We start from the raw sequence: 25,021 nt of genomic DNA on the forward strand, positions 1-25,021 counted from the left end.
GATATCACGCAAACACTCCAAAAACTTGGTTTTAGAGGTATCACCCAAACACCTCCTATGTTAGAAACTGTTTGCAACAATAAGAGAAAGAAGCTTGATATTAAACCAATATTGTCATTCAATGAATCACCCTGTCTTATTAAGCTTGGCCCAAGCCCGGCCGGGGCTAGGTCTGATTAAATTAAAATATATATTTTTAATATAAAATTATATATAATTAATTGTAATAAAATATTATAATTATATATATAAATTAATAACTTAAATATTTTAAAAAAAATATCAGGATCACCCGGGCCCGTCCGATAAATTATCGGGCCGGCCCAATGCCCTCTTTTTTGGGCCTGAGTTGGCCCGGTGCCCTTTTTTTTTGTGCCTAAGTCGGGCCGACTACCGGATACTTACTGGCAGCATGGCCCAATGATCAGGCTTATGTTTTATGACCAACTAATCTCTTAATATAATCTTTGTCTTTCGACCTATTGCGAATAATTCATTCCCCTAATGAATGAGACCTGAACCGACCCTTCTATTTAAGTATCAATATGTAGGAGCCAAAACTAGTCAATATTAAGAAGACAACATTGAGATATGTCTACCACATCTTGCAAGTGGGTCCCATCAAGCATTTAAGGCCCATCAATTGCACGGGCAGTGGATTGCTAGTAAGCCTGGTTATTGGGCTGACCCGGCCGGGCTCAGGTTGGCCCGACACCTAAGCCATTAAAACCCGAGTCCGAATTTGACTCGATTTAATTATAAAATATATATTTTAATATAAAATAATATATAAATATAATTAATCTTAATAAAATATTATATATATATATATATATATATATTAATAAAATAAATATTAAAAAAGTATCGGCCCACCTGGACTTATCGAGCCCAATCGGACTGGCCCAATGCCCTTTGTTCTGAACCTAGGCTCGGGCTGGGTACCCGCCGACGGCCCAGCCCGATGCCCATCCTTAATTGCGAGGGTCTTTTTTAAGCTGCCAAGAGGCTATTCACCAAATGTCAGTTAATTCAAGTCGACTATACTAGTTGATGTGCATTGGGTCTCGACACCAAACTTTAATGTAGTCCTCAACCCTATGAAACATTAGGTACTTGAGAAGTTGATCAATTTTCCATACTCATTCAAATTTAAACTTACGTTTCCTAAATTCAGTTATAACTAAGAGCGGAATGCTCTAGTGCTTTGATTTCTGAATCAGCTTTAAAAGTGCTTATCACACAAAAAAATTATTAAAATTTAATGTACAACTTGAAATTTGTAGGAGTTTAAAAAGTCATGATCGTAGATAGCGCTTCTCCACTCTTGAGAGAGAGAGAGAGAGAGAGAGAGAAAAAGAGAATGTGTGTGTGATAAAAGCATGCCAACTAATTAAGCATAAGGATAGAGCTAGAAATTTCTAGTTAAGAGACCTTAATTATGAAATTTTTAAGGAGAATCAAAATATAAATGAGAAAAATTATCTTGAAATATCAATATAAAAATAAGCATTTTTCATGTGCCTGGGTCTCTGCAATTGCCATATACCTTCGCCCCTATTAAGCATAGTCAAACCATGGTTTTATTACTGTTTTCAAGAGAAAGCAAGTATGTAAACGTGGTCTGCATGAATTGTTTTTGTACATAGAAGTTTCTGAAAAAAAAAACATAAAAACTAATAATAAAAACACACAACTGTTTAAGCTCTAACAATGATATTTTTATGAGAAAAATTATGGCGAACGAACCACAAAAAAGCACCACGATGGTGTCAGATCTGCTAAAAAATTATTCGGTTTTATGGATATCACATGTTATATATTTCAAATTATATGTGATATTTTGATTGATGAGGAGCAATCATATTTAAAATCCACATAAAATATCCTCGTGTCGTCACCACTTAGTGTATATATTCTTGAGCTCAGGAAGTGTTGTACAAATTTTGAAAATATTGTTTGACCTGTAAAAGAAATTCTGGCCACAAAGAGAGAGAGAGAGAAGGGGGCTGCTAACTTAGGATGACGCCAACGGGATCAAATCAGCAGCTTCGAAATAAATATTAAGAATAGACAAAAAATTCTCCTGTTCACGATTTTATAATTGTTCTAAGAATGGGAATTCATGTAATTGTTCATCAGAAATTAACTGGAATTACGAGCAGCCATGATGATGAAAAAGAAAATTCCACCTTAAACTGAAATTGAAATGAAGATTCAGGTTCTATTTTTCTTTTGTATTTGATAGTTTAAAACTTTGATTTTTTATTCTAAAATTGAAAAATGACATGTTTGATAAAGTGTGAACTAAAATTTTAAAATTGATGAATTAAAACTGTCATGACATGTGTTTTAATAGAAGATAAAAAAAATTCTGGAAGTCTATATTCCACCTCTTATGGTAGAACCGTAGAATTACAATTCTGAAAATTTGGTTCAAGAATGAACAACCTATAATTCTTGAATCAAAATTCTTCATTTGATTATGCAATTTTCATTTTATAAAAAATGAGAATTTTAATTATAAACATTTACAAGTCCGATCTCATGAGACACCTACTCTCTAAAAAGGAACGGGTGATAGCTTATGCAGTTGCCACTTGAAGTACGTAATGGCGACGACTAAAACCGTCGGGGAGGGCCAGTTTTATAAGCTGTTTGAGAATGGCGATAGCTCCACCTACATAATGGCGACGGGGCCGTCGCTAGTGCCGTAACCTTGGTCATAGTTATTGGAACTTCCCGAATAGCTGTAATCAGAAAACAAGATAGGAGGTGAGCATCTGGGCATTTTCCCACATGGTCAAGCCTACCATCTCACAATATGTGTCATATCAGGCCTCGGTAGGTAGACATGGTTTGAGTCCACACGGACCTTCTCCTCTCATCTTCCGTTTCCAACATTTCGAATCTTTAGAGCATATCCCACTTAAGTTCCTCTCTCTATCTTGTCATCGAGCCATGGTCATCTCGCAGCAGCTCGAAGGAGTGTTTGTATTATAAATCTTGTGGTCGCCGTCATGACCAAGTGCATCCTTTCTTTGAACCGTAAAAGATTCTGAAGCATGCTTTGAGAACATCGAAGGATAAACACATGCGGGAGCTGCGTCCTCTCTTCAGGCAGTAGAAAAATAACCACTCATTCTGAAAAAAAAATGTCTTCCACAACATTATTAATGGATGTGAAAATATGTGCATATGCAGTAGAGAATGATTTAAGTATATTAACTTTTATATGTTTGTACCTGTCTTGATATACCCTTTTTTTTTTTCGTTTAAGTTGTGTTTGTTTCACCACAGATTTTATATCTGGGGTGATATGGGATCTCGCACACATGGATTTAAGGTCGGACCTCAATCCCCTCAAATCCATCCTTAAATTTATGGCTTTTAAGATGTAGCATGGATTTAAAATCTACGTTATTGAGATCGAAACGAACTGATGATCTCCCAAAACACACCTTTTAGTGCATCATTGGATCTAAGATCTGAAGCTGCCAAACACAACCTTATATTAGTAGCTACTTCAGATCCAGAGTTACTTGTAATTACTGTTAGGTTTCCACCCATTCCAAAGACAAAACTTGTTTGTTGCCTTTAATCATCCAACGTTCTGTTCTTTTGTTTTGATTGCCTAAGTAACTCAAGCTGCCCATTAACTTAAATAATGACACAATAATGCCCTAACTAAACTGTACTAGCCCTTTGCTCTCTCGCCCTCCGCCTCAGTGATGTCAGTGTATCTTATTTACATCGGATATCTGACTGACCCATTATGAATAAATCAGATATGAAAAATATTTATTTAGTGTCCAATTAAAAATTTGGATCAGATTTAGATTCAGATATACATAAATATTTGATTGGGTTTAGATTCGGCTTTAGATCGGATAATATCATATGTCCAATGCTCTTACGTTTTGAAAATCAGCTGCATTTAGTTTAACATTCAGATTCAGATTCGGATATGAATGTAAAATCAAATTTGGATTGTGAAATTGAATTTTGGATTCATATTCGAATACAACTTTTTTTTGTTTGAATTTGAATCCGAATATGTGAATATCCGAAAAAACTTATATGGTTAAGAGAATATTTGATTCAAATTTGATCTGTTGACATCCCTACTCCCTTTCCCTCCCTCTTTTTCTCTCTATCTAATGAAAAAGTACAACAAATTTACCCAAATAATCATTGTTGCTTCATTTTAGTGGAAAAAAAAAAAGAAACTGTCCTCCTAATGAGGGTAAGCAATAAATAGCAGTCTACATCTTGTTCTTTTCAGCTCTGGTTAGCTTCTTTTAATGGCGGATAACCTCATGGGCATTTGCCATGGTTTAAAAAAATGGAAGATTGAAAAAAAAAAAAAAAAAGAAAGGGATGATTCTGAAAAGATGATCACAAGTTAAGGACTATAAAGAAATTTTCCAAAAAAAAAAAAACCATGAAAACAAATAGCTAAAGATACTTGCTTGACCATAACATGCAATTGCTTAGTGATCATCACACATGTTGGTATCATCATAAACAATCAAATTGCCATCAGTTCATCCTAAAGAGGTTGGTATAACGGAATCGAGTAAGGGCTGGCACGCGATCGGTCTCTGTTTCGAATTCATAAGGGTCAATCCTCTGTACTGCAAACGAGAGGCCACCGACAATTGAAACGCAGTGAGGGTGGCATCTCGAGGTACCAAAAGCACCCTGCTCATCGAAAAATATTGTCTCATAATGGTTGTGAAATGATGAAATAGAGGATTAATTGGTTGCAATAGCTTGTGGAGTGCATGCATACAAAATAATTTGGTGATCGTGATTTTATGCATGACAACTAAGATGGTCAGTTTCCATTTGATGATGCACACATGAAGCTCATGAAGGATAATATCGTGTAGGCAATTTTCAAGGTTATGTTTTCTCTTATGTTTATTTCACGTAAAGTGCTTCAATGTTTGAGGCAATAAATAATTTGACATATCATAATCTTTAAGTAAACATTTCTATCTATAATAAGCACAGTTACCTGATTAGAAGAAAGATTATTATAGACTTAAAACTTCAACGATGAAAAAATAGACCTTTGTTTAAATAACTACATGTGATATATCTGGTCCATCAAGGTAGAAACATAATGAAGATTTACAACAACTTTTGTAAAAGTTCATAAATTAAGTTGGTGCAAATATCTTGGGGTCTGTTTGGCAAATGAAACAGTTATGTTTCATGGATATATTCCAAATTTTAGAGTAGATTCATATAACACTTTGTGTTCTTTAAATCTGCCCCAAGCTTTGAACTATATTCATAGAACAATCAACATCCAAGATTTGATGCAAATGACTGACATTAAAGCTAGTGATAGGTTTAATCCACTTAGGAACTTAAGTTCAACATATAGTATCTAACCAATTGTTAATTAACTAAACAACCGCTAATCATGCTGCCATTATTAATTTATGAACCAAAATTGCATGGCATTACGAATGTTGAAGAATTCAGGATTCCTTAGAGTGAAAGTTTATGAACATACTGTACCCAAAAGATGCAAGCTGCTTAATATGGTAAACATAGCCATGGGATTAGGGCATATACACATGCCAACACTCATCGTTACCAGCAACGAGTTCTGCAGGGTCTTGGGTTTAAGGGACTAAGGGGCTTCTCTTCCTACTCACAGAGAGAAAGAGCGATCGAGAGAGGGATGGCCTGCCGAGGCTCGGCAGACGAGTGCAGAGGCGACGGTTTCTGTGGCAGTGATACAATTAGGACGAGCCCCAACATCGTCTGTTCTGCTGCTTGTAATGATGGTCGTGCCGTGGCTTCTCCCCTTTGCTGCAAGTGCAAGGAGAGACCGGCGGAGGCGAAGGCCAACCAGACGGAGGACCTGTGTGGCGGCTGCCTCCGTTCCTCCCTCTTCGCCAAATTCAAGCTGGCTGTCACCTCCCACTCTATGATTAACCCTTCCGACAACGTCCTTGTTGCCTTCTCGGGCGGCTCCGCTTCCAGGTATGGAAGCCATCATCGGTTTCAGTTGATGATTCGTTCTTTTTCTGTTCGTTCATAGGATTTCTCTTGGTCTGCACTTCCCTTCTAAGATAATCGAATTTTGCGAGTTTGTGTTGAAACAAACTGTTAGGCTGTTGGATTACTGATGCTGACATTCGTTTAGTGGAATCATATTCTTTCGAGGGAAATTAAGGAGTGGTTGTCACAATTTCTTTGTAAAATTTTATGAAGAGTTTTGTGGAGTTGTCTGTTTTTCTTCTTTGAGTGGTGTTGCATGAAAACGAAATCGTCTTCCTCGGACAGTTGAAGTTTTTGGTTGAAGCACCACACTGTGGTTTCTTTTGAACTACGTGCTTACTGGTTGATGTTTCCCATGCGACATGCCAGCTGTATTAGTCAAGCCAACCAAGGATCGGCCACAACGTAAATATAGCCATGCAGTATTTGTCTCTGTTGTTTGTCCTCTATATATAAAGTTACATATAGGTGGTTATCTGTGTTTAGTAGTACCATACGGAGAATCTTCTTATTTTTCCTAGTACTGATCTTCCATAAAAATATGTCATATTCTGCATTGAAAACTTTTTATTAGCTAGGAATTGAATTTTTGTTTGCTAATAGAAATGTTGTTTGTGTCATAGGTTGGTTTTAGAATTTGTACATGAGATGCAATCGAAGGCCCAAAAGAATTTAGAAGCTAGTAAAGATAGGTCGTTGCCTGTATTTCGAGTAGGTGTTGCTTTCGTTGTTGAAAGCAACATCTCAGTTTCTTCACCTGATTCAAGCAAAGCTGTTGAAGAAGTGCGGCTTATTGTTTCAAACTTAGCTCCTCCAGTGAAAACGGTTCATGTTTTATCCATCGGTTCTGTGTGCTCTGAAAATTTTGATGAACTGGATGGAAGAAGCAGATTAAGTGAACTACTTCATTTTGTTGGTGATGCCACTGGGAAAGAAGACTTTTTGCAGTATCTGCGTATGCTAGCTTTGCAGAAAGTAAGAGCTCTAGGTTCTTTCTAGCTTCTGTTGTTTTGCAGAAAATATTTGGTGTTGATTTTCTTATGTGCTATCCACTATTTAAATATGAAACTGCAGATTGCTATGGAAAATGGGTACACTAAACTGGTGTTAGGTCTGTGCACATCAAAGCTTGCATGCCACGTGATTTCGGCAACTGTTAAGGTAGGGCCATGAGTTGTCCTGATATTTTATATTTATCAGTAAGAATGGTCAGTGAAATTGATTTCATGAGCATTACAACTGGAAGACATGGTTTTCAAGTTATTTCAGCTAACCTTCCATTTCCACTATCTGAGAAAGATGCCTGCAAGGAAGGTCTTTTTAGGCTTGTTCGGAAGAAAGAGGATCCCAACTGGGGAATGAATCCAGATTCTAAACCAGAAGCATTTGATTAGCGGTCACTATGAAATATTTGGCAGAGTTATAGGAATTCCTTAATAGTTACCTGTCCACTGACATTTATACAGGGATGCAGATTGTATTATAGAAATTTTTGCTTTCATACGATACAAACTTAAATTTCAACCACAAATAAATGCATATTGATTCATTGAACCTACTCTCTGGGAGAAGGAAAAAAACATGAACTAGTGGAAATTAGGTATGATTTTGATCTAGCAAAAACATATTTTAGAATGAAAAATGTTATTTGTAGAGTCCGAAATTTGTTTAGAGGCCTAAACCTGATACTACAAGTATGATCTTCCACTGTCACTGGAAAGGCTTCCAGTGAAAATGTTATTGTGAAGCTTAAGTCCAAAAACAATCCTGTTTTCTGAAATTGTACTCGTGATTCTAATACCTTTAATGTGGTGAAATAGCACAATCCTGGATTCTCTTGGCGAATGGACATTGGACTCTATGAACGAGATTTTAGATATTGGCAGGCATCTATTGGTGTTGAGACCCATATTTTCACTTCTGGCTTCAACCGGAATGGTGCAAACTTGGGGGTGGGTCACTATTGAGGTAGAAGTGTAAAACATGCCCTCAAAAAGAAACTAATTTTAAAATATATACTCCTAAAGATGAGATATTTGTTTTCCGAATATATAAGGCCACGAGGTTTAGGGGCTGACCCAAATTCAGTGAATTTCAAAGTAGTGATGATTCTGAATTATAATTCAACCAAAGATAACCATGTTACTTATTTTCCTTTTCTTTTTGTCCAGGGGCAAGGGTACTCTTTACCTGCTGATGTACAATATGTTGATGCTAGATGGGGAATTCCTGTAGTGCTTCCTCTTCGTGACTGTGTCTCACATGAAATAACCATGCTTTGTCAAATTGAGGGGTGAACAGCGATCTTTTGTCCTCATCTTTTATCACCACATTGGAAAGCCTTATGATGTAGCAATTTCTTTTTGGCAGGGCAGTTTAACGACCCTAAAGTTGACTCAAGAGCCTCACTTTAATATTAACAGTCTTGTTTCATCATTTGTTGCAAAGTTACAGGTAATTGGTTCTTATCCAGTTTACAATTTTTCCCAAGGTCTGCAGTTCTGATGTTCTTGATATTACAGGAAGAAAATCCTTCACGAGAACGAACAATTTTAAGAACAGCAGAAAAATTGCGCCCATTTTTCTTTAATAAGCTACCAGAAAGTGAAGACTCTGAACGTTTGTCATTCCGAAGACGGCATGCTTTACAGAAGTTCAAGTCTAGTGGTTCCATAGCCTCAGATTTCCTCTGTCCAATATGTGGCTGTCCAGTCAGTGAAGCAGACCTGCAAACTGTAAGAAGCAACTTGGAAACTGGTCTTGTGAAAGGTGCCTTCTTCAGATCCATTTGCTGCTCCAGTTGTACATTCCAGATCCTCCCAGAAGAGGAATCATCGATGGACACCGTCTACTCACTTCTGCCTGAAGAAATGATCAGGAGAACCAAGTGTAATGGAACTGCTGGACAGAGTTGGTTGAGGTAATTATCTGGTTTTTCTCCCATGGCACTTCTACTCTTGTCCACTCATTGAATCCTCTTCTTTTCTCTTGCCAGGAAGCAAATTGAAGATTGCTTACTCCTGCAGGATAGTGATGAAGAGCATGAATAAATGCAACCACATTTATTTTCTTAGTTTTCCTGTAATTCGTGGGCCACCAATATTTTTGGTTTTGGTTATTGGCTCATCTAGACTTGCTGATCTACCAACTGTTTCCCCTTGCTGTGGGAAGAATGAAAGTGGTAACAGATGGGTTTCGGACAAGATTTTTTTGGTTTTTTTTTTTTTGTGGAGAACTGGACAAGTTTCTCCTTTTCTCCTGAGGGCACTTGGTTATAGTGGAATCAGTGATGCGGCTGCCAAGAGGTGGTGTGCACGGGTTTGAGCTGATGCGTTTGTCCTTTTAACAAACAGGAGGAACTCTAACTGAATTAAATATCAGTTGGCACTGTGTTTGATTTTGTACCGTAATGTCCGAAGACCATTTAATCCTCTTGCATTAGTGTGCCTGATCGTGGAAGACGGACCAGCAACTCCCTCTTGTTAAGCTTGTGTTTTGCAGGCTTATGCACAAAGCTACCTGTGTAAACTGAGACTGTTAGGTCACGGTAGCATTGTGGTTGATGGAGAATAATCTCCTCTTTGGTTAACAGTTTATGGTCTCGGCTGATGCCATGCAAGATTTACCACAACGGTCATTTCTTCTGCCAGAGTTTTAGTCAGAAGGTTTTGCTTGTGAATTGTGATCCAAAACCCATTTGCAATGGGTGTTTACTTTCACTTGAGCACTTGACAATTATCTGTATCTTTTTCTTTTTGGCTTGGTAGGAATCACCAGAATGTTTATACTAAGAAACCATGGAGCAAGCAAACCTTTATCAGGTTGGTTTTGAACCCAACCTGGGTAAGCAGAAGCCGTAATATCTCTCTCTCTCTCGCTCTCTCCATGTAAAGTGATAGAATGATTTACGTGCAATGTTATTATCATCAGTACCTGAGCTGTGTTTTACTGAAAACCTGGCGGTCAAGTTGTATCGGTCAATATGTATGATCTTGATAAGTATTAGAAAGTGTTTGGATGACAGGAAAATGCTGCAGTGTTTTCACGTGAGTTTCATAAAAAACCTGGTTTTAAATACTGAACCTGGTTTTTACCTGATCATCCAAACATGCATAGTGGGTTTACAAAAAAATCATTAAAAAAACAAGTTTTCACAAAACAAAACTTGGTTTTGTGAAAACCAAGTTTTAGAGGGCCGCATCAAAACGCTCCCTTAATTTTTACCTAATTTTTAGAAACAAATACTTATTATTTTATTTGAAAATAGTGACATAACAAGCTTTTGCCTGAATGGTCCGCCTGTCAGCCCCTGCACACGGACTTGACAACACTGCAACCGGATGAAACGCTTTGGCTCGAGAAAATTGAATAAGCACTCTCGGAAGCTGGAGAACTGCAAGCGTAAACGATGCCCGCCAGGGTAAATGACATCCCATTATGCAATTGTTCCTTCCCAATAAGAAATTTGCTTATGCATGATGTGAAGTTTGTGATAGAGACGGAGTCAACACTACCTCCTAATTAACTCTTCGAATTGTCCTCAACATTTTCTAAGACATCTAGTATTCCTGGATCATCTTCTTTTTACGTAAATTTTTACATCCTTTTGCTTGAGCTTCACAACCATGGTCTCTTTATAAATGATAATTTTCTAAATCAGCACTTGGGAATCAGGACTGCCATCGAAGTACATGGTCCCATTAGAAGGGGTTTACACCTTAAAAACAACGGCAAGGAACTCAGACCATCAAAAGGACAAGGCGAAAATTCCCAAGCCATACAGGTATCTCCACCACAAATATGATCTGTTCTACTTCTTGTCAAATATGTCATGGAATCATTTTTCAAATTCGGAAGAAGAACATGGAAAAATGCTTGTAGATAAAACGCTTCTTCTAGCCTATGGCTGCCAGTCCAGTTGAATCTGAAAACTATGAATACCATAGAGACAAAAATACACTTTTCTGTGTTCTATAAACAGAAAAAGGTCAATATACAAGAGCACAAAGCCCAGAGACCTTTTTCCCTTTTCACGCCTGCCCTGTAACCCTCTCACCATTATCAGAAAAAATGATTTAATTTCCCCTATTAATGAAAAATAGAAACTTTTGTATTCCCTATTGGCCAGAATCATGGCACAGATTGCTATATTTAGAAATTTGGGACAGATTGCTATATTCAGAAATTTGGGATGGGAAAAGACTGAACATCTCATGGCACCTGGTCAGGCATAGAAATTATCGTCAACTTGCGCTGCATAAATGAATCACTTGCGCCACCATAGTGCAACTTGCTTGCTACCCAGAAGTCACCTCTTTGCTTCTCCGAGTATCCTTGTCAGGTTAAGTTGATCCTTGTCTCAACATTATTTTCTCCAAAATAACCTCCTAATGAAGCTCCTACTACTACTTTTTTGCCTTGTGCCTGAAACAATTACAGATACAACAGTTAGTTATTCAAAAGCTTCTGATACTTTGAGAGAGAAAAAAAAAATACCTGTCTGACTTCTGACAGCAGACAAGGCTTCTTCAGCAATCGGCTTCCACTCCTCTGCACAAGAAAAATTGATGCCCAGACCCACATTTAATCCCCTTAACAGATTAACGGCTCGGAGAACAAAGAATAGCTCCTCCGGGAAATTCTGCAAGGGTAGAGTTCAATTGACGCTTGTGGTTAACTTTGGCAACACACCAGATAAAAAATAAAGTTTTGCTGTTGAAGACTAAATCAACGAGCTTTACCTGAACAGACAACTTTCGTAACGAAGAATCATCTTGAAATGGTGTCAGAGCTTTTACACCAGGCGGAAGCTTTGTATCAAACATTGTTTTAGCCAATTTTAATAGTTCATTGGCTTCGTCAGCGCATGGGCTTGTACATATACCAAGTTCCCTACATGTATTTAGACAACAAGAAAAAAGAGATCAAAATAGCTTTAATGACCTTGTCCAAGCTTGCTAACTCCAAGTTTACATGTAGCCTTAAAATAAGCGCACAAGATAGACAACATTCCCACGTATAAGAATGCTTATATGTAAACGTCGAACTTATATTTTCGACATATTTTCTCTGAGTTGACAAGTTCTCATGAACTTCACTAGTAGAAGTTTCAAAATCTCCGAGATCAGCAGAAGGGTGAGAACTTTCTAAAGATATGGAAGAAAAGAGCGAAGATGTCAATTGCACTCCTTAAAACTTCCACAGTGCCCCTGATGGTGATGTTTAAAGGGTCAAAATTGCCTCAGAATTTGTTAGAAGCAAAATATCCCAACCTTCAATAGAAGTCATAATGTTAAGAAATCTGGAGGTCACAAATAAGAACTCTCTTGAGGAGGAGGCTCGATTGATGGGAAGGAAAAAAACAGAAGAAGACTTTTTCTGCTTCTCCAGTGGGTCCCACAGGTTAAACTTTAAACCAACCACATTTGTGGAACAAATGTTCTACTTTTATTATTTAACTACTCATTCCTTTTTCCTGCTCACCTTCCAAATTTTTCTAAACCTTCTATTTCTATTGGTGCCTCATGCAACTACAATTCAACAGTTTATAACCTCTCTCTCTCTCTCTCTCACACACACACACACACACACACACACACACACACAATATCAGCCTGATGTATAAGCCACAGCTTCATCAATGAGAAATGATACAAACTAAGAGACAGCTATGAGTTTTCCAATTGCCACAGAAAACTCAATTTCGAGTCAGAACTTACCTAATCAAATCTAGTTTTGGGCATTGCACTGAGGATCCAATCCAGAATTCAAATAGTTAGACTTGGATTACAGCCCAAAGTTGGAGTCAGTTCAGAACTTGGATTCAGATTTTTGTTACCAAATGGGATTCATATTTGGGTTGATGGTGTTGCATCAAATTAGGAAATCCATTCCCAGATCCATATCCAACATAGTTACAACAAGGAATGGTTTTTTTCTTTTTTATATAATCAAACACACAAAGAACAGATTAAGGCACTTTCTCATGCCTTTGCAAACACCAGAAAAAGGAAAAACAAAGGTGGAAAATCCATTCTATGAAAATGTAATGCAAGGAAAGTTTTCATGAAAAATTTTCTGTGGGCAGCTTTCTAGCAATCAAAGAGTGCCTAAAGTTCTAAAACATACTACAGCATCAATAAAGAAAAGCAACAATCAGCAAGTTTAATTCCATCTTACAGGACAAAATTCCCTTCACTTTTGGCTTCTGTAGTGGTAACCGGAGAAAGCTAGTCAGCAACATAAGGACAAGGATCACGTTTAGTCACAGGCTCAGAGCTTTAACCAACTGGACTTTCTTCAATGCTTACTCTTGCTGAATTTTAGAGAACAACATCGAGCTAGATGGTATGGTATATATACAACACACAAGTTTGTAGGGTAGGCAGGCATAAATGATCATCAAATGATACCCAACTTGTGGTGCCCAATGGTTCATATGCATGAAGGTATGGTGTCCAAACACATGGAAGGACATAGATACATCAGGATTCCTCAGATACTATTAACACAAGCACTAATGTTGTAACCTGCATCAAAACCATACCTATGGCACAGCTTGGGCATGGAAGCCCTTTTCCAGTAACTACAAAGCATGAAAATCACATCTTTTTGTTTCTGCAACTTGTAGTCCAAAGAATTGGCTGGAATTGTAGACTCCCATCCACAACTATAACAGGATTCTTCCATGTGATCAGTTCCCTTAAGAAATTGAATGAGATCAATGCTGCTTTTGCCTGTCTTGCATCAGTAACATTTTATTTATTTCACTGTTCTCAAATTTCTCATATTTTTTCAGCCCTCCCTCTTGTTTCTCTTTCTGAATCTCCAGTGTTGACGAGCTACCAATTTCTAGTTTATTGATAGAAGATTATGCTATTGAGCACCTACTGTTACACAGGAATAGGTGAATATAGCAGAATCATACAGCTAAGGTTAGTCCAATATGAAAAAGGAAATTACATGTGAAAACAATTAAAATAACTGAGAATATAACATCATTTACTAACAATCAAAGTGGAAACACAGATATAAGTACTTATCCTATTAATGAAGATCCATTCCAAAATTTGCAAAGTACATTTAATTACCAAATCGCACCTCAAACTTATCGTGGCCTTCACAGGACTCTCTTCAACTATTGCAAGCATAAGGTTCGCATATGCAAGCCTGAGGTCATCCGTGATATATTTTACTTGCCCATAATCAAGCAAGGCTACCTAAGAATAAGAATGACCCATCCACATCAAAATCTTTTGGCATAACACTTTGGAACACAGACAAATACATCCTGAACATTATAAGCAAAAACTTGAGGAACTATAATGTGTCAGATAATAGGGACTACACAGTTTTAGGTCTATAGCATATTAAAATTTAAAAATAATGGCACATTAGATATTCAAGTATAAAATAATGAAAATAAGCTACTCTGCCGGCAATCAACATAGCAAAATAAACCAAACAAAATAAGCATATAAAGACAATTGCCTTTAAGAATGCAGCATAAGCAACAGCTACTAAAATGTACATATGAACAAAAGCCAAAGTGAATAACAAAGGAGGGTCAAAATAGAAAAGCACAAAAAAGCAAAAAAACAATCAAGTGTTATGAAACGTGCACCAACATGGCACTAAAATTCTAAATAGAAAGTGGAAAAAGAGATTGGTTTCTTCCTAAAGTTATTAAGTACTTGGCAGCCAGCCATGTATTGCATCTTTGAAATGGAAGTTGATGGAAAATCGATGTCAACATTCAATGCAGCAGATTTAACATACCCTCCTCTCCAAGCCTTAACTTGATTGAGATGTTCAGAGTTTTTATCTCAGCAAAGTGGCATAATAATAGGCAGCTACAGCAGAAAAGTAACATATCATTAGAGAGTTATGGAGTGAAGAAAAGACTAATTTGGCCATTGTTTTACCAAACAGTAGACCTGTAATTTTTTGGTCGGCCCATTACTACTTAGACAACAGTATCGTACAGTATTCTGCCACATGATACATTTAACACGGCTACATAAATCCTAGAAATTTATTTTTATTTTAACATGTATTTATGTGCATCGTTATCTCAATCATAGACTCATAGTAGTTGTTAAGTGCTAATCACTGTTTCAATAAGTGATCTTAGCAAAGTGGATGACACCTTCATGCATTGGCGTCCACCTAATGACAGTTTTGAATCAATTATAAATAAAAGCCATCGTGTAAAAAATAGACAGGGAAAACAGAAGTTTTCTAACAGATTAACTACCTCCCTCCTATTCTTCTTTTTCATAAAGAAGCAACTTCTTCAGACAATGTAAGGCGTAAGCATACAACATGTTAGCACCAGAAAGATATATGACCACTCCATAATACTGTGCTGCCTTCAAGAAAGGAGAATGTGAGATTTATAAAGGATCCTCCCACTAGGAAGCTACAAAGTCCAGTTTATTGAAGAACATAAGGATCACCTATAATAAATTCCCTCGCCTATATTCAAGGACCTAGCAAGAAAAGGATCTGATTGCTAGCTAAGTATTCTAAAAGCCACAAAATTCTGGAGGGAAAAAGAAATTGATTGTGTTCCTTCAAGTGGGGTTAACCTTTCTCCAGGCATTAAGGATTTGCAAAAGCTTCCTACACCAGGGATTTATCCCACCTGACCTCGCTCTCACTTTTCGCCTGTTAAGACATAAACCAATAACAGGGTGTTTGATTACCTCGGATCTCAGATCTGAGGTAATTTGACATCACTGAGGATCTCAGATCAGTGGATTGGAGGTCAGATCCCACTCCTGTCTGACCTCAAATCTAGGTTTTGTCCATATATTGAGGATCTCAATTTTTTTTTTTTTACATAGTGGCAAAATCCAATGTTTGTTTACTCTGTAAGTCCCACATAAAAGGGATTTCAGATCAGTGAGGGATATCAGATCTGAGACTATCAAACACACCCTAAATGGCTTTCCGATACCTATAAAATTTCAGGAAGAAAAAGTTCATTTTTTTACATAGTGGCAAAATCCAATGTTTGTTTACTCTGTAAGTCCCACATAAAAGGGATTTCAGATCAGTGTCGGATCACATATATGAGACTATCAAACACACCCTAAATGGCTTTCCGCTACCTATAAAATTTCAGGAAGAAAAAGTGCATCATCCCGATTGTTTGCACATATAGAAAAAGGCCAAAATAATGAATAAGAGAAAGGATACACCACATGTCAGTTCAATCAAACTAATAGTTATATCAGTCCCTTATAGCAATCCAACATTAAAAGACAAACTACATAACATGGACACCCTTGCTCGGGGAGTGTACCCATGTCGACATGAGGGGTGCAGTCAACGCACCCAGGGCCATGTCCAGATTTTTTGGCCTTGGTTAAAATTGACCGAGTCCGATTTTGTCTTAGAAATGGGGCTGTTTTTTAATCCTATTGTGTATATGCGTATGGCCATTGTTTTGCTTATATTTTCTTTGAATTCCTAGATAATATAAGTTTACAACAAGGTTCAGCATACGTGATTATTGCTGCAGTCACGTATGTTGAACCTTCTATGCTAGATTAGCAGAACTTATTTCCCCATCTTCATCCTATGATTCTATTTCATACTTTGTAGTTTGTTCATTAGTTTTTTCTTCATAAGTTATAAGTTATGAATCATGAATGTATTGTTTTGTTCATTTAAATCTTATTTTTTGTTTTATATATATATATATATATATATGGTATCGTCATACCCATGTTTTTTGAAAAAGTTCCGCACCCGTACCCATATTGGCACCCATACATGTACCTGTGTGACATGGAAACAAATAATGAATGCTCTTCAATACATAGGTTCAATATTGTGCCATAAAAATTTGTATATGCACTAAAACATCAACATAAGTACATAAACAGCATGCTGTTCTTGTTTGTCTCTTCTTCTGCACATGTACACCATGCACATGGGAGCTGCTATCACAACCAACAACATAATATCAAATCAAACTGAGGCATAATCAGTGAAGTATCTTATCACTCCTTGAGTAGTTTTATGTTGCCCCTCAAAGAAAATAGAAGTCCAGATAATAGAGAAAGAAAATGATGGCAAAGAAGGTCCACTATTGTACAGCATGGGCATATTTGATTACCTCTGAGTTTTTGCAAATGAAAATATTTCCAGGATGTGGATCAGCATGGAAAAACCCACTTTTCAAAATCATTTGACCATAAGCCTGCATCAAGCTTTTCAAAATTTTCCTGCATCAAGAAACACAGAGGACAAGAAATGTGACATATTTTTATTAGCTGCTAATGGTGGGAAAATTTTAAGAGAAAAAAGTTCATGGTTCATCATGTATTTCTTCTAAGCTGTCATTATCTATGAACTGACTAGATCAATACAAGCAATGCATTTCCCTGTCCAGGCAAGAGACTCAGTTGCTAAACAAATGTAACTGGTTAGTAGCATGTTTATGCCCAATACTTTGAGAACACATAGAAGTCTCCAGAGTGGTTTAGAAATGAGGATCTGCTTATGCCGCTCTGGTCATTCATTCATGCTGGTCCAGATTTGTAAAATGAGGTTGGCAAGTCCAGAACAAAAAAGCTCACAAGGCTACGTAGCACAGTTAGATGGTGCTCAAACCTTTTTATGCTGATCAGTGCATGTATACCATATATTTTGTGTGTATGGATGTGTAATAATGATATGTACTGTAATATACATCATATATACACCTCTTTCAAAGAGTATAGATGGTAATGACCAGTAATGATGAGCATCCACGTTCCAACAAAATTCTGTTAGAAATGTCACACCAGTGACCAGTCAACTCTAAATGTTAAATTTAACCATTTCCAGGCATTACATACATGTAACCAGATCGCTTCTTTTACAGATTATTATTTGGCATGGTCAGTGACATGCCAAATGAACAAAAGCTTCACGTCTAAATTCTGCTGATAGTTGATACTAATCTATTGTCTCTGCCATAGTTTTCATGCAAAAATAAAAGAAACACCTGTGGATTCTATCCCAAGGCCTCTACAAGCCCATCAGGTTATGATCTCACATGCCTGAGGAAAAAATGGACAAGATGAGGACACCAACTAAATTACCATCACAATCATCATCACTACCATCACCATCATCAAGAACATTTTACTGGCCTGAAAACACTTGCGGCTGGTTCGTATTTCAGCTATGAAAATGTGATTTTTTTTTATAATTGAAATCATAGTGACAAGAAACCCGTTTTTCAAAAAAACCCGATAAAAATGCTAAAAACCATGTAGACAAAAATAATCCTTCCTTTTCCCCTTCTTTTGAAAAACTCAAAACGATTTTTTCACATTTTTTCACGTGTTTCTCATTGTTTTTATGTTATTTTTTGCTTCAAAGTTTAAAACTTAAGTTAAATTATTTATCTTCATTTCTATCATTATTAAAACATTATGTTTGTCATTTTATCAAGTTATTTTTATGTTTTCTTGTTAATTTATCATTTATTTTACTTTTTCCTAATTTTTAGGATTTTTATCTTCTAAAAAAATTAGTGAATTTTTGCCGAGTTTTACAACTTTGCCAAAAAATACCCGAGAAAAACCTCGCCCTGTTAACAATATTTGGGACTTTGATTGACATACATATAACAAGCCCAAATCATTTTCCAAATGTTTAAAATTAAAAAAGTAAGGACATGTTCACTAACTTCATTTTCACGCAAATGAAAGCAAAACCTTAAAAATCTCCAAAACAGACCAGGAGCTTACTGCTTTGCTGCTGCTGCAATCCTACCACTGGGATTAATGCCTCTTTTGGCCATCTCCTCACCAAGACTTGTAATTGGAATTCCATCAATAAACTCCATCAATAAGACTCTCCTGATAAATATAATTCAAACATTAGGTTTCCATTTTGAATATGATTAATTCCACACACTCAGCCAAACATTTCACTATCGCACAATTGAAATCCAACAAAAGTTGATGCTTGACAAACTTAATTCGATGTGTTCTCTAGAAAGGGAAAATGAGAGACGACAATGAAGGCACAGAATGCACAATTTTACAAGCAAAGAAAGAAGAAACATATACGTTATGGCTCACATAGCAGAAATGGGAGCTAATTAAAGTAAAAGAGGGTTTATAAATCAGGAAAGACAAGAAAAAGATAACATGTTTGCAAACCCAAAATATTCAATAGTTCCTAGACCACAAGCATATTTTAAGGTGACAAGGTAAACGAAGTTTTAAAAAGAAGACGGTGAATATAAATAGATTCAACAGGCAGACAATGAATGGGCAGCAACAGTCAGGTTTGACACCTTGAATCCCCTTCAAAAAATGAACTGAGAAAGGTGCTCCTTTCAGGAGCTCAGAGATCAGACATGGAGAAATAACCAAGGATATCTTAGAAAATTTCCATGAGAACTAACGATGGCCAAATTAAGAAGCTCCATATTAATAGTTAATTAAGAAGACAAGCAAAATGCTACAAAGAGAGATCTCAATAATAACATAAAAGTATATCAAACAAGAATGCTACCTACAAGACAGGTCACATTTGCCATCAGCATCCTTCACATGGTTAACATTGTAACCAAATGGTGAATATAGCCCTTATTATCAATACCCTGATAAGGATTAGTTGTACCATGTCGTGTTAAGCACTCAAACAATCAGTTATGAACTATAAACCACAAAGACAAAAAAAGGAAAAGGAAAAACCCAATGCATTAAGCCAAACCAAGAAAAGCCAATAGAAAGACCCCAACACCATAAGGATAGCTGTTGCTGATATTCAAGCACTAAACCCTAGCCTAGTTACCAAGGTGAAAAGCAAGAGTATCTTTGACAGGAAAGAACATGCAGCATCACAGGATGTAGCATTCTGTTCCAATGTTCCACCAATTTGGCGGCATTATAGGAAGAGAACAGAAGGTGCAACACATATAACATGCAACAAAAAAGGAATGTCTTAAACACGTCCCAGTTTATGTTTCAAAAAAACAAAAATTCTTGTTCTGCAGGATACCTTGTGGTCATCTTGCTAATCACACGTGGCACAATAACAGGAGACCTCTTGTTGTTTGTACAAAGAAAATGATGTATCCTCTGCATTGCATCAGCCTCACGCAGAAAATCAAACTCATAACCAACCTAAACAAGAAGGTCGCCATGGAAGATTTAGCAGCTCATTTGCAATCATGGGTGCAATTAAAGACGTAGATCACCTTAAACAAGCAAATATGAATTTAAATAAGTTATTCTCCAAACAAATTGCAGAAAATGAGGAAATGTGTCATGGCATCAGATACGCGGCTTCTTTAATCTTTAATAATTAAAATGGTAATGTGTCTCTGCCATAATGTAACATCGTAACTATCCAAAAAATTGCAGAACAAAAGTAGAAAAACAACAATAGATAGTCTTATTTGAGCAGATGTTCCAAGGATAGAACTTACGTTAGCCCACAGCAACACAGCAATATTGAAAAGCCAAATCTGGTCTGGTAAATGGAAGTCAACCATGTAGTCTATCTATTAAAATGGAAGTGACATGGCAATTCTTTTGAAAATATCTAGTCAAAGTGAGACCAGGACTCAGTTCCTAAGTTACATGGATATTAGTGAGGGTAAGGGCGTGGGTAAGATGGCAATTTTAAAATTGTGGATAAAGGGATATGACAAGGCATATAGACATATAATATGTCTGTTGTTTGCATGCAAAATTTCACAAACAATATGCAAAATTAATACAAAACAGGTACAAAAATGCAAAATAGGTGAAAATATGTTTTGGAGAATTAATATGCAAAACTTTAAAATTGATATGCAAAATGCAAAAACTAATATACATTTTTAAAAAATGTGTCCAAGTGTGTACCCATACCTGTGCCTGCATGTCAGCATGTCAGCACGGATACAGCAGCCATGTTGCCATATCTGTGTCACTAGGCTCATTTCCTGTTATAAGAACTGTTGAGACTTGAGAGAAATAATTAAGTTGGTTCGGTGGTTATTAGAATTTTAGAAAGTCTTTGAGTGTGCTATTTAATCATTTCTTTTTTTGTGGATCTAGACGTAATCTTTGTACCGCCCCTCTAATCTCTATTTAAGAGAGATTGGCGTTAATCTAAGGATGATTTTTTTCTCTTCCCAAACAATTGTAACAAGAACATGCAGAATATTATGTAATCTTAGTATCTTACTGCATATGGTGATTTCTCTTTGTTATTTACTGCCGAATCGAATATAGTTTAGGGTTGTCAATTGATCAGGTTTTTGTTAGATCAACATTTTCTATATTCACACAGGTTACAGGTTAAAATAGTTGACACAGATTGCTGAGTCAAAAAGTGAATTCCAAGACTTGTCTTGCAGGGTTCAAGGGGCTTTAGGTCATATATGTTTAGTATGCTAAAGAATGCATTTAAAATACAGAGACAGCTGTGCCAGTTTCAAGTTTTCAACATGCAAGCAAAACTACATCACAACCAAACTCACTGTATTAGATTCAGTTAACATTGCAGGTACCAAAGTTTATTGATGAAACATCAGCTTGCCGTACAATCATATCATTTGTTATACTAAATTCCTGATAGAGCACAAGAAAACGCTCACTGTTATTCCCAACTAGCAATGGTACCTGCTATGAGTTTGAGTACAAGACATGGGTCGACAAAGAGGATAAATCTTCTTATAGAAGGATCAGAAGAAATGAGTCTGCATTTCCTGCAGGAAACATTTGGAAGATCGAAGACCCAAACTAGTGGATTTGCTAGCAACATAATGGAAGCAGTCAACCAGTATAGGTTGATCTGAAATCTTATTCAAATCCAATATAGCACTTGTTTCTAGAAAAGAGGCCTTTTGGCAACGCCTGACATATAAACACAAAAAATCATATGCATGTGCATGTTCAATGTAGCGATTGTGAGTATGCACCATCTCCCTCTGACACAACCTGTATACCAGTGCAAACTTTCACTTTGTTTTCCTAAGGCTTGCTGGGTTAAGGTATCACCTTGTGTTATCAAGCACATTATCTTTATGCATTTTCTGAATAACATGGAGTAATTATCAATAGTCAGAGGCTGATGCAGAAATATGCAGGGCGTGCTTGTTGTCTGAACCAGTTTGCTCTCTTTTGATTTAGTTATTAATAAATCAACATAGCTTCTTTGACAATGTATTAGTTCATCTCATACCTATTGATTATTTGACATGACTGCAGCACTAAAACCTTTCATATTTCCGTGTGGCAACCCTAATTCATGATATTGTAGTGTGCCATCTATAAAATAATTCTTATTAAAGGCTGCAGTAAATAATTCAATAATTAAAACGTGCAAATGGATAATGAAAAATCCATACCTGTTTCTCTATTTCTGTAGTCACAGAGACAAGGTCGAATTTCACATCTGTATTTTGTAAAAACATGGCAAAGGCTCTCAAGTTGCGTATATCTGTCATCATTAGCTCCTGAACTCCAGGATGTTGCACCTGTCGAGGTACACTTAAATGCAGTTTTATCTAGTTCTTATGCTGCGGGAAAACACATCATAGTTTTTTCCTATTCCACTACTGAATGGAACCCAAAGTAAATACTGCATGTGGTTCCTTACTCTCTCAACTAAATTTTACTCCTAATTACTAGCAAAGCATTCTCAATTTTCTTGTCGGTAAAGATCCCAAATATTATTTATTCTTACCTTTACAGCAACATCACTTTTTCCTCCCCTTATCCTTGCTCGATGTACCTGTCACCATGATCATCCGGATGTAATGATTAAATGACAGAAGTGATTAGCAAGCAAGGTAGTTCCCCCAAAAAAAAAACAGAAATGACTAACAGCAGATAAAATTGCACAGATAACGTCAAGTAAAACGAGAAGTTTGTATATACAGAGTGTGGACGGTGTTGGTACGCAAAGGTACTGCATGAGTCATAATTCCAAACGAAGCATCATGTTTTCCTTGATTTTGTGCTGAAACTTTATCGATAAAATTATATGCATAAAATAATCAAAGTCAGGACATCGTATACGCCACATGTTGCCATCTTTGATATTAGTCGAAAGGGAAAAAGAAATGAAAGTGCATAGACTAGAGCTCATATTTCTCCATGAAGACAAACGTTCTTCATTTCTGATGAAAAATGAAGAAAGAAAATAAAGCTATCGAAAGAGGGAAAAAAGGATAAAACAGCCAAAACAATTAGAACCTGTGCAATCGATGCAGAACCAATGGGAGATTGATCGAATCTCTCGAAGAGCTCCCCAAGATTTGCATGCAATTCTTCCTCCAACACAGACTGAACCACTTCAAAAGGCGTTGGAGGAGCTCGGTCACACAATGTGACCAGCCGCTTGACCCAGGCTGTCGGTGCTAAATCTGGCTTGCCAATTATCTGAGCGATCTGATTTCACAACAAAAGAAGGGAAGAAGATTCTTAGAGACCTAGAAACTAAAGAATTCTTCTTCTTTGTTAAGCCACGAAAGCTGCTTATAAGAAAAGGAAAACAGAACAATAACGACAACAAAAGCCAAATCTTGCAACATGGGCGTCTGAGAATATGTGAAAACATGGCTCCCGAGCATTCTCTTTTACCCCAAAATACAATAACATGATTGCTTTTCAAACAGCAAGATCAAACGAAAAGGGAGACCAAACGCAGAAACATGGGCGTCTAGGAAAAAAACAGAACCGTGGAACCTTGAGAAAGAAACCACCAAGTTCGGAACACATGGAGTAGAGCTTGTCCGCAGCGACTTCGTGCTGCTGATCCCATATCTCCTCCTGTTTGCTCTTCTCCTTCACGAACTTCACCCGCAACTGGCAAACCTAGTGAATGGACAACCGGAACAAAAAGAAACAGATGAGGCGAGGAGGAGAGAGCGAGAGAGAAAGGTGCGAATTCTCTACCTTGTAACCAAGATAGATGTCTGTGGCTCTTGCCCAGAATTGGAGCGACCTCACCCACGGCTGAAGGAGGCTGGGAGAGCGCCTCGTCTTCTGATGGTAGGTTGTCGCATCCTCCGATGATCTACTGCCCACTGTACCAGTGAGAGAGAGCATGGTGGTGATGGTGGTGGTGGTTGTGGCAGTGAGCTTTCTCTATCATTCATAACATAATGTCAAGAACTGAAGATCCGATATAAACGAGAGGTTGCAGTCAAGCCTCTAAAAATTACATGTTCACTTAGTTGTGATCTTGTGATCGAATCGCAGAGTGACAGAAACCTCTCTCTCTCTCTCTCTCTCTCTCTCTGTCTGTCTGTTGTGTGAGGCGGAGATGCCCACCAAGGAGTATGGGGAAATGGACTTCTGGACGAGAGAGAGAGAGCGCGCCCACCCCTCGCTTCCCCTCCAATCGCGGGTAAACTCTACTTTTTGAGGAAGGGCGATGGTGGGGGTCTTCATTTGTTGTTGTTTCTTGGCATGATCCCATTAACAACCAATTGGGTCTCACGGGCATGAGAGAGAAATCGATCTTAAGCATTCAATGTTATTTTAGCAATGTATTTACAAATGTTGGTGGCGATAAAAAGTGCACTTGACAAATTTAGAGGATGCTTAAACTTGTTCAGGATATCATTTTTCTGTTTTTTCTTTTTTTTTTGAGAGTGAGTAAATTTAGAGAATGCCTAAACTTGTTAAGGATCTTAATTTTCATTTTTTTAAGAGCGAGTAGTTCATTTCACCCCTTTTGAGAAAGGGTGCACTACAATTCTTTAGGGTTTCATTAACAAATCTTGTCTCTTTGTTTTTCTTTTTCCACATTTTAGGTGCTAAAAGATAACATTCCATGCTAACATTGGTTTGGTGAAAAGTAATAAGAGATAAATAGGATGGATCACCTTCTCATTGGTATTTTAACTTCTAATAAATGGATTGTTGGGAGGTTGGCTCATGACCTTTATTATAAAAAAATCATACGTGCAACCAAATGGAAATAAATCTAAAGAAGACGAAATCAAGATAAATCGCATCAACCTATAAAGGCTACCATC

The 25,021-nt window shown here is 37.0% G+C and overlaps 2 protein-coding genes across 6 annotated transcripts; one reads left to right on the forward strand and one right to left on the reverse strand.

Moving 5' to 3' along the window:
• Window positions 1-5,589: 5,589 nt before the first annotated feature.
• Window positions 5,590-9,454, forward strand: LOC116249523 (cytoplasmic tRNA 2-thiolation protein 2). Its single transcript, XM_031622637.2, has 7 exons — window positions 5,590-6,006; window positions 6,648-6,999; window positions 7,099-7,185; window positions 8,196-8,317; window positions 8,400-8,478; window positions 8,547-8,944; window positions 9,020-9,454. The coding sequence occupies exons 1-7, from the start codon at window positions 5,702-5,704 to the stop codon at window positions 9,072-9,074; spliced, it is 1,398 nt and encodes a 465-aa protein (XP_031478497.1). The 5' UTR covers window positions 5,590-5,701; the 3' UTR covers window positions 9,075-9,454.
• A 1,488-nt stretch (window positions 9,455-10,942) lies between these two features.
• On the reverse strand, window positions 10,943-24,415 carry LOC116249717 (uncharacterized). 5 transcript variants are annotated; one of them, XM_031622935.2, is made up of 13 exons: window positions 24,203-24,410; window positions 23,934-24,125; window positions 23,724-23,852; window positions 23,232-23,426; window positions 22,720-22,767; window positions 22,382-22,510; window positions 20,041-20,165; window positions 18,777-18,887; window positions 17,153-17,261; window positions 14,125-14,243; window positions 11,766-11,916; window positions 11,521-11,665; window positions 10,943-11,448 (listed from the first exon to the last, which is right to left on the reverse strand). In XM_031622935.2, the coding sequence occupies exons 2-13, from the start codon at window positions 24,084-24,086 to the stop codon at window positions 11,390-11,392; spliced, it is 1,473 nt and encodes a 490-aa protein (XP_031478795.1). In that variant the 5' UTR covers window positions 24,087-24,125; window positions 24,203-24,410; the 3' UTR covers window positions 10,943-11,389. The 5 variants fall into 5 exon arrangements, 4 of the variants coding, with proteins under 4 accessions (XP_031478795.1, XP_031478794.1, XP_031478796.1 ...); XM_031622934.2 differs by having other exon boundaries at window positions 23,934-24,410; XM_031622936.2 differs by lacking the exon at window positions 24,203-24,410 and having other exon boundaries at window positions 23,716-23,852; window positions 23,934-24,072.
• Between the last annotated feature and the right edge of the window lie 606 nt (window positions 24,416-25,021).

Source organism: Nymphaea colorata, chromosome 3 (assembly GCF_008831285.2).
Source record: "Nymphaea colorata isolate Beijing-Zhang1983 chromosome 3, ASM883128v2, whole genome shotgun sequence".
Classification (NCBI taxonomy): Eukaryota; Viridiplantae; Streptophyta; class Magnoliopsida; order Nymphaeales; family Nymphaeaceae; genus Nymphaea; species Nymphaea colorata.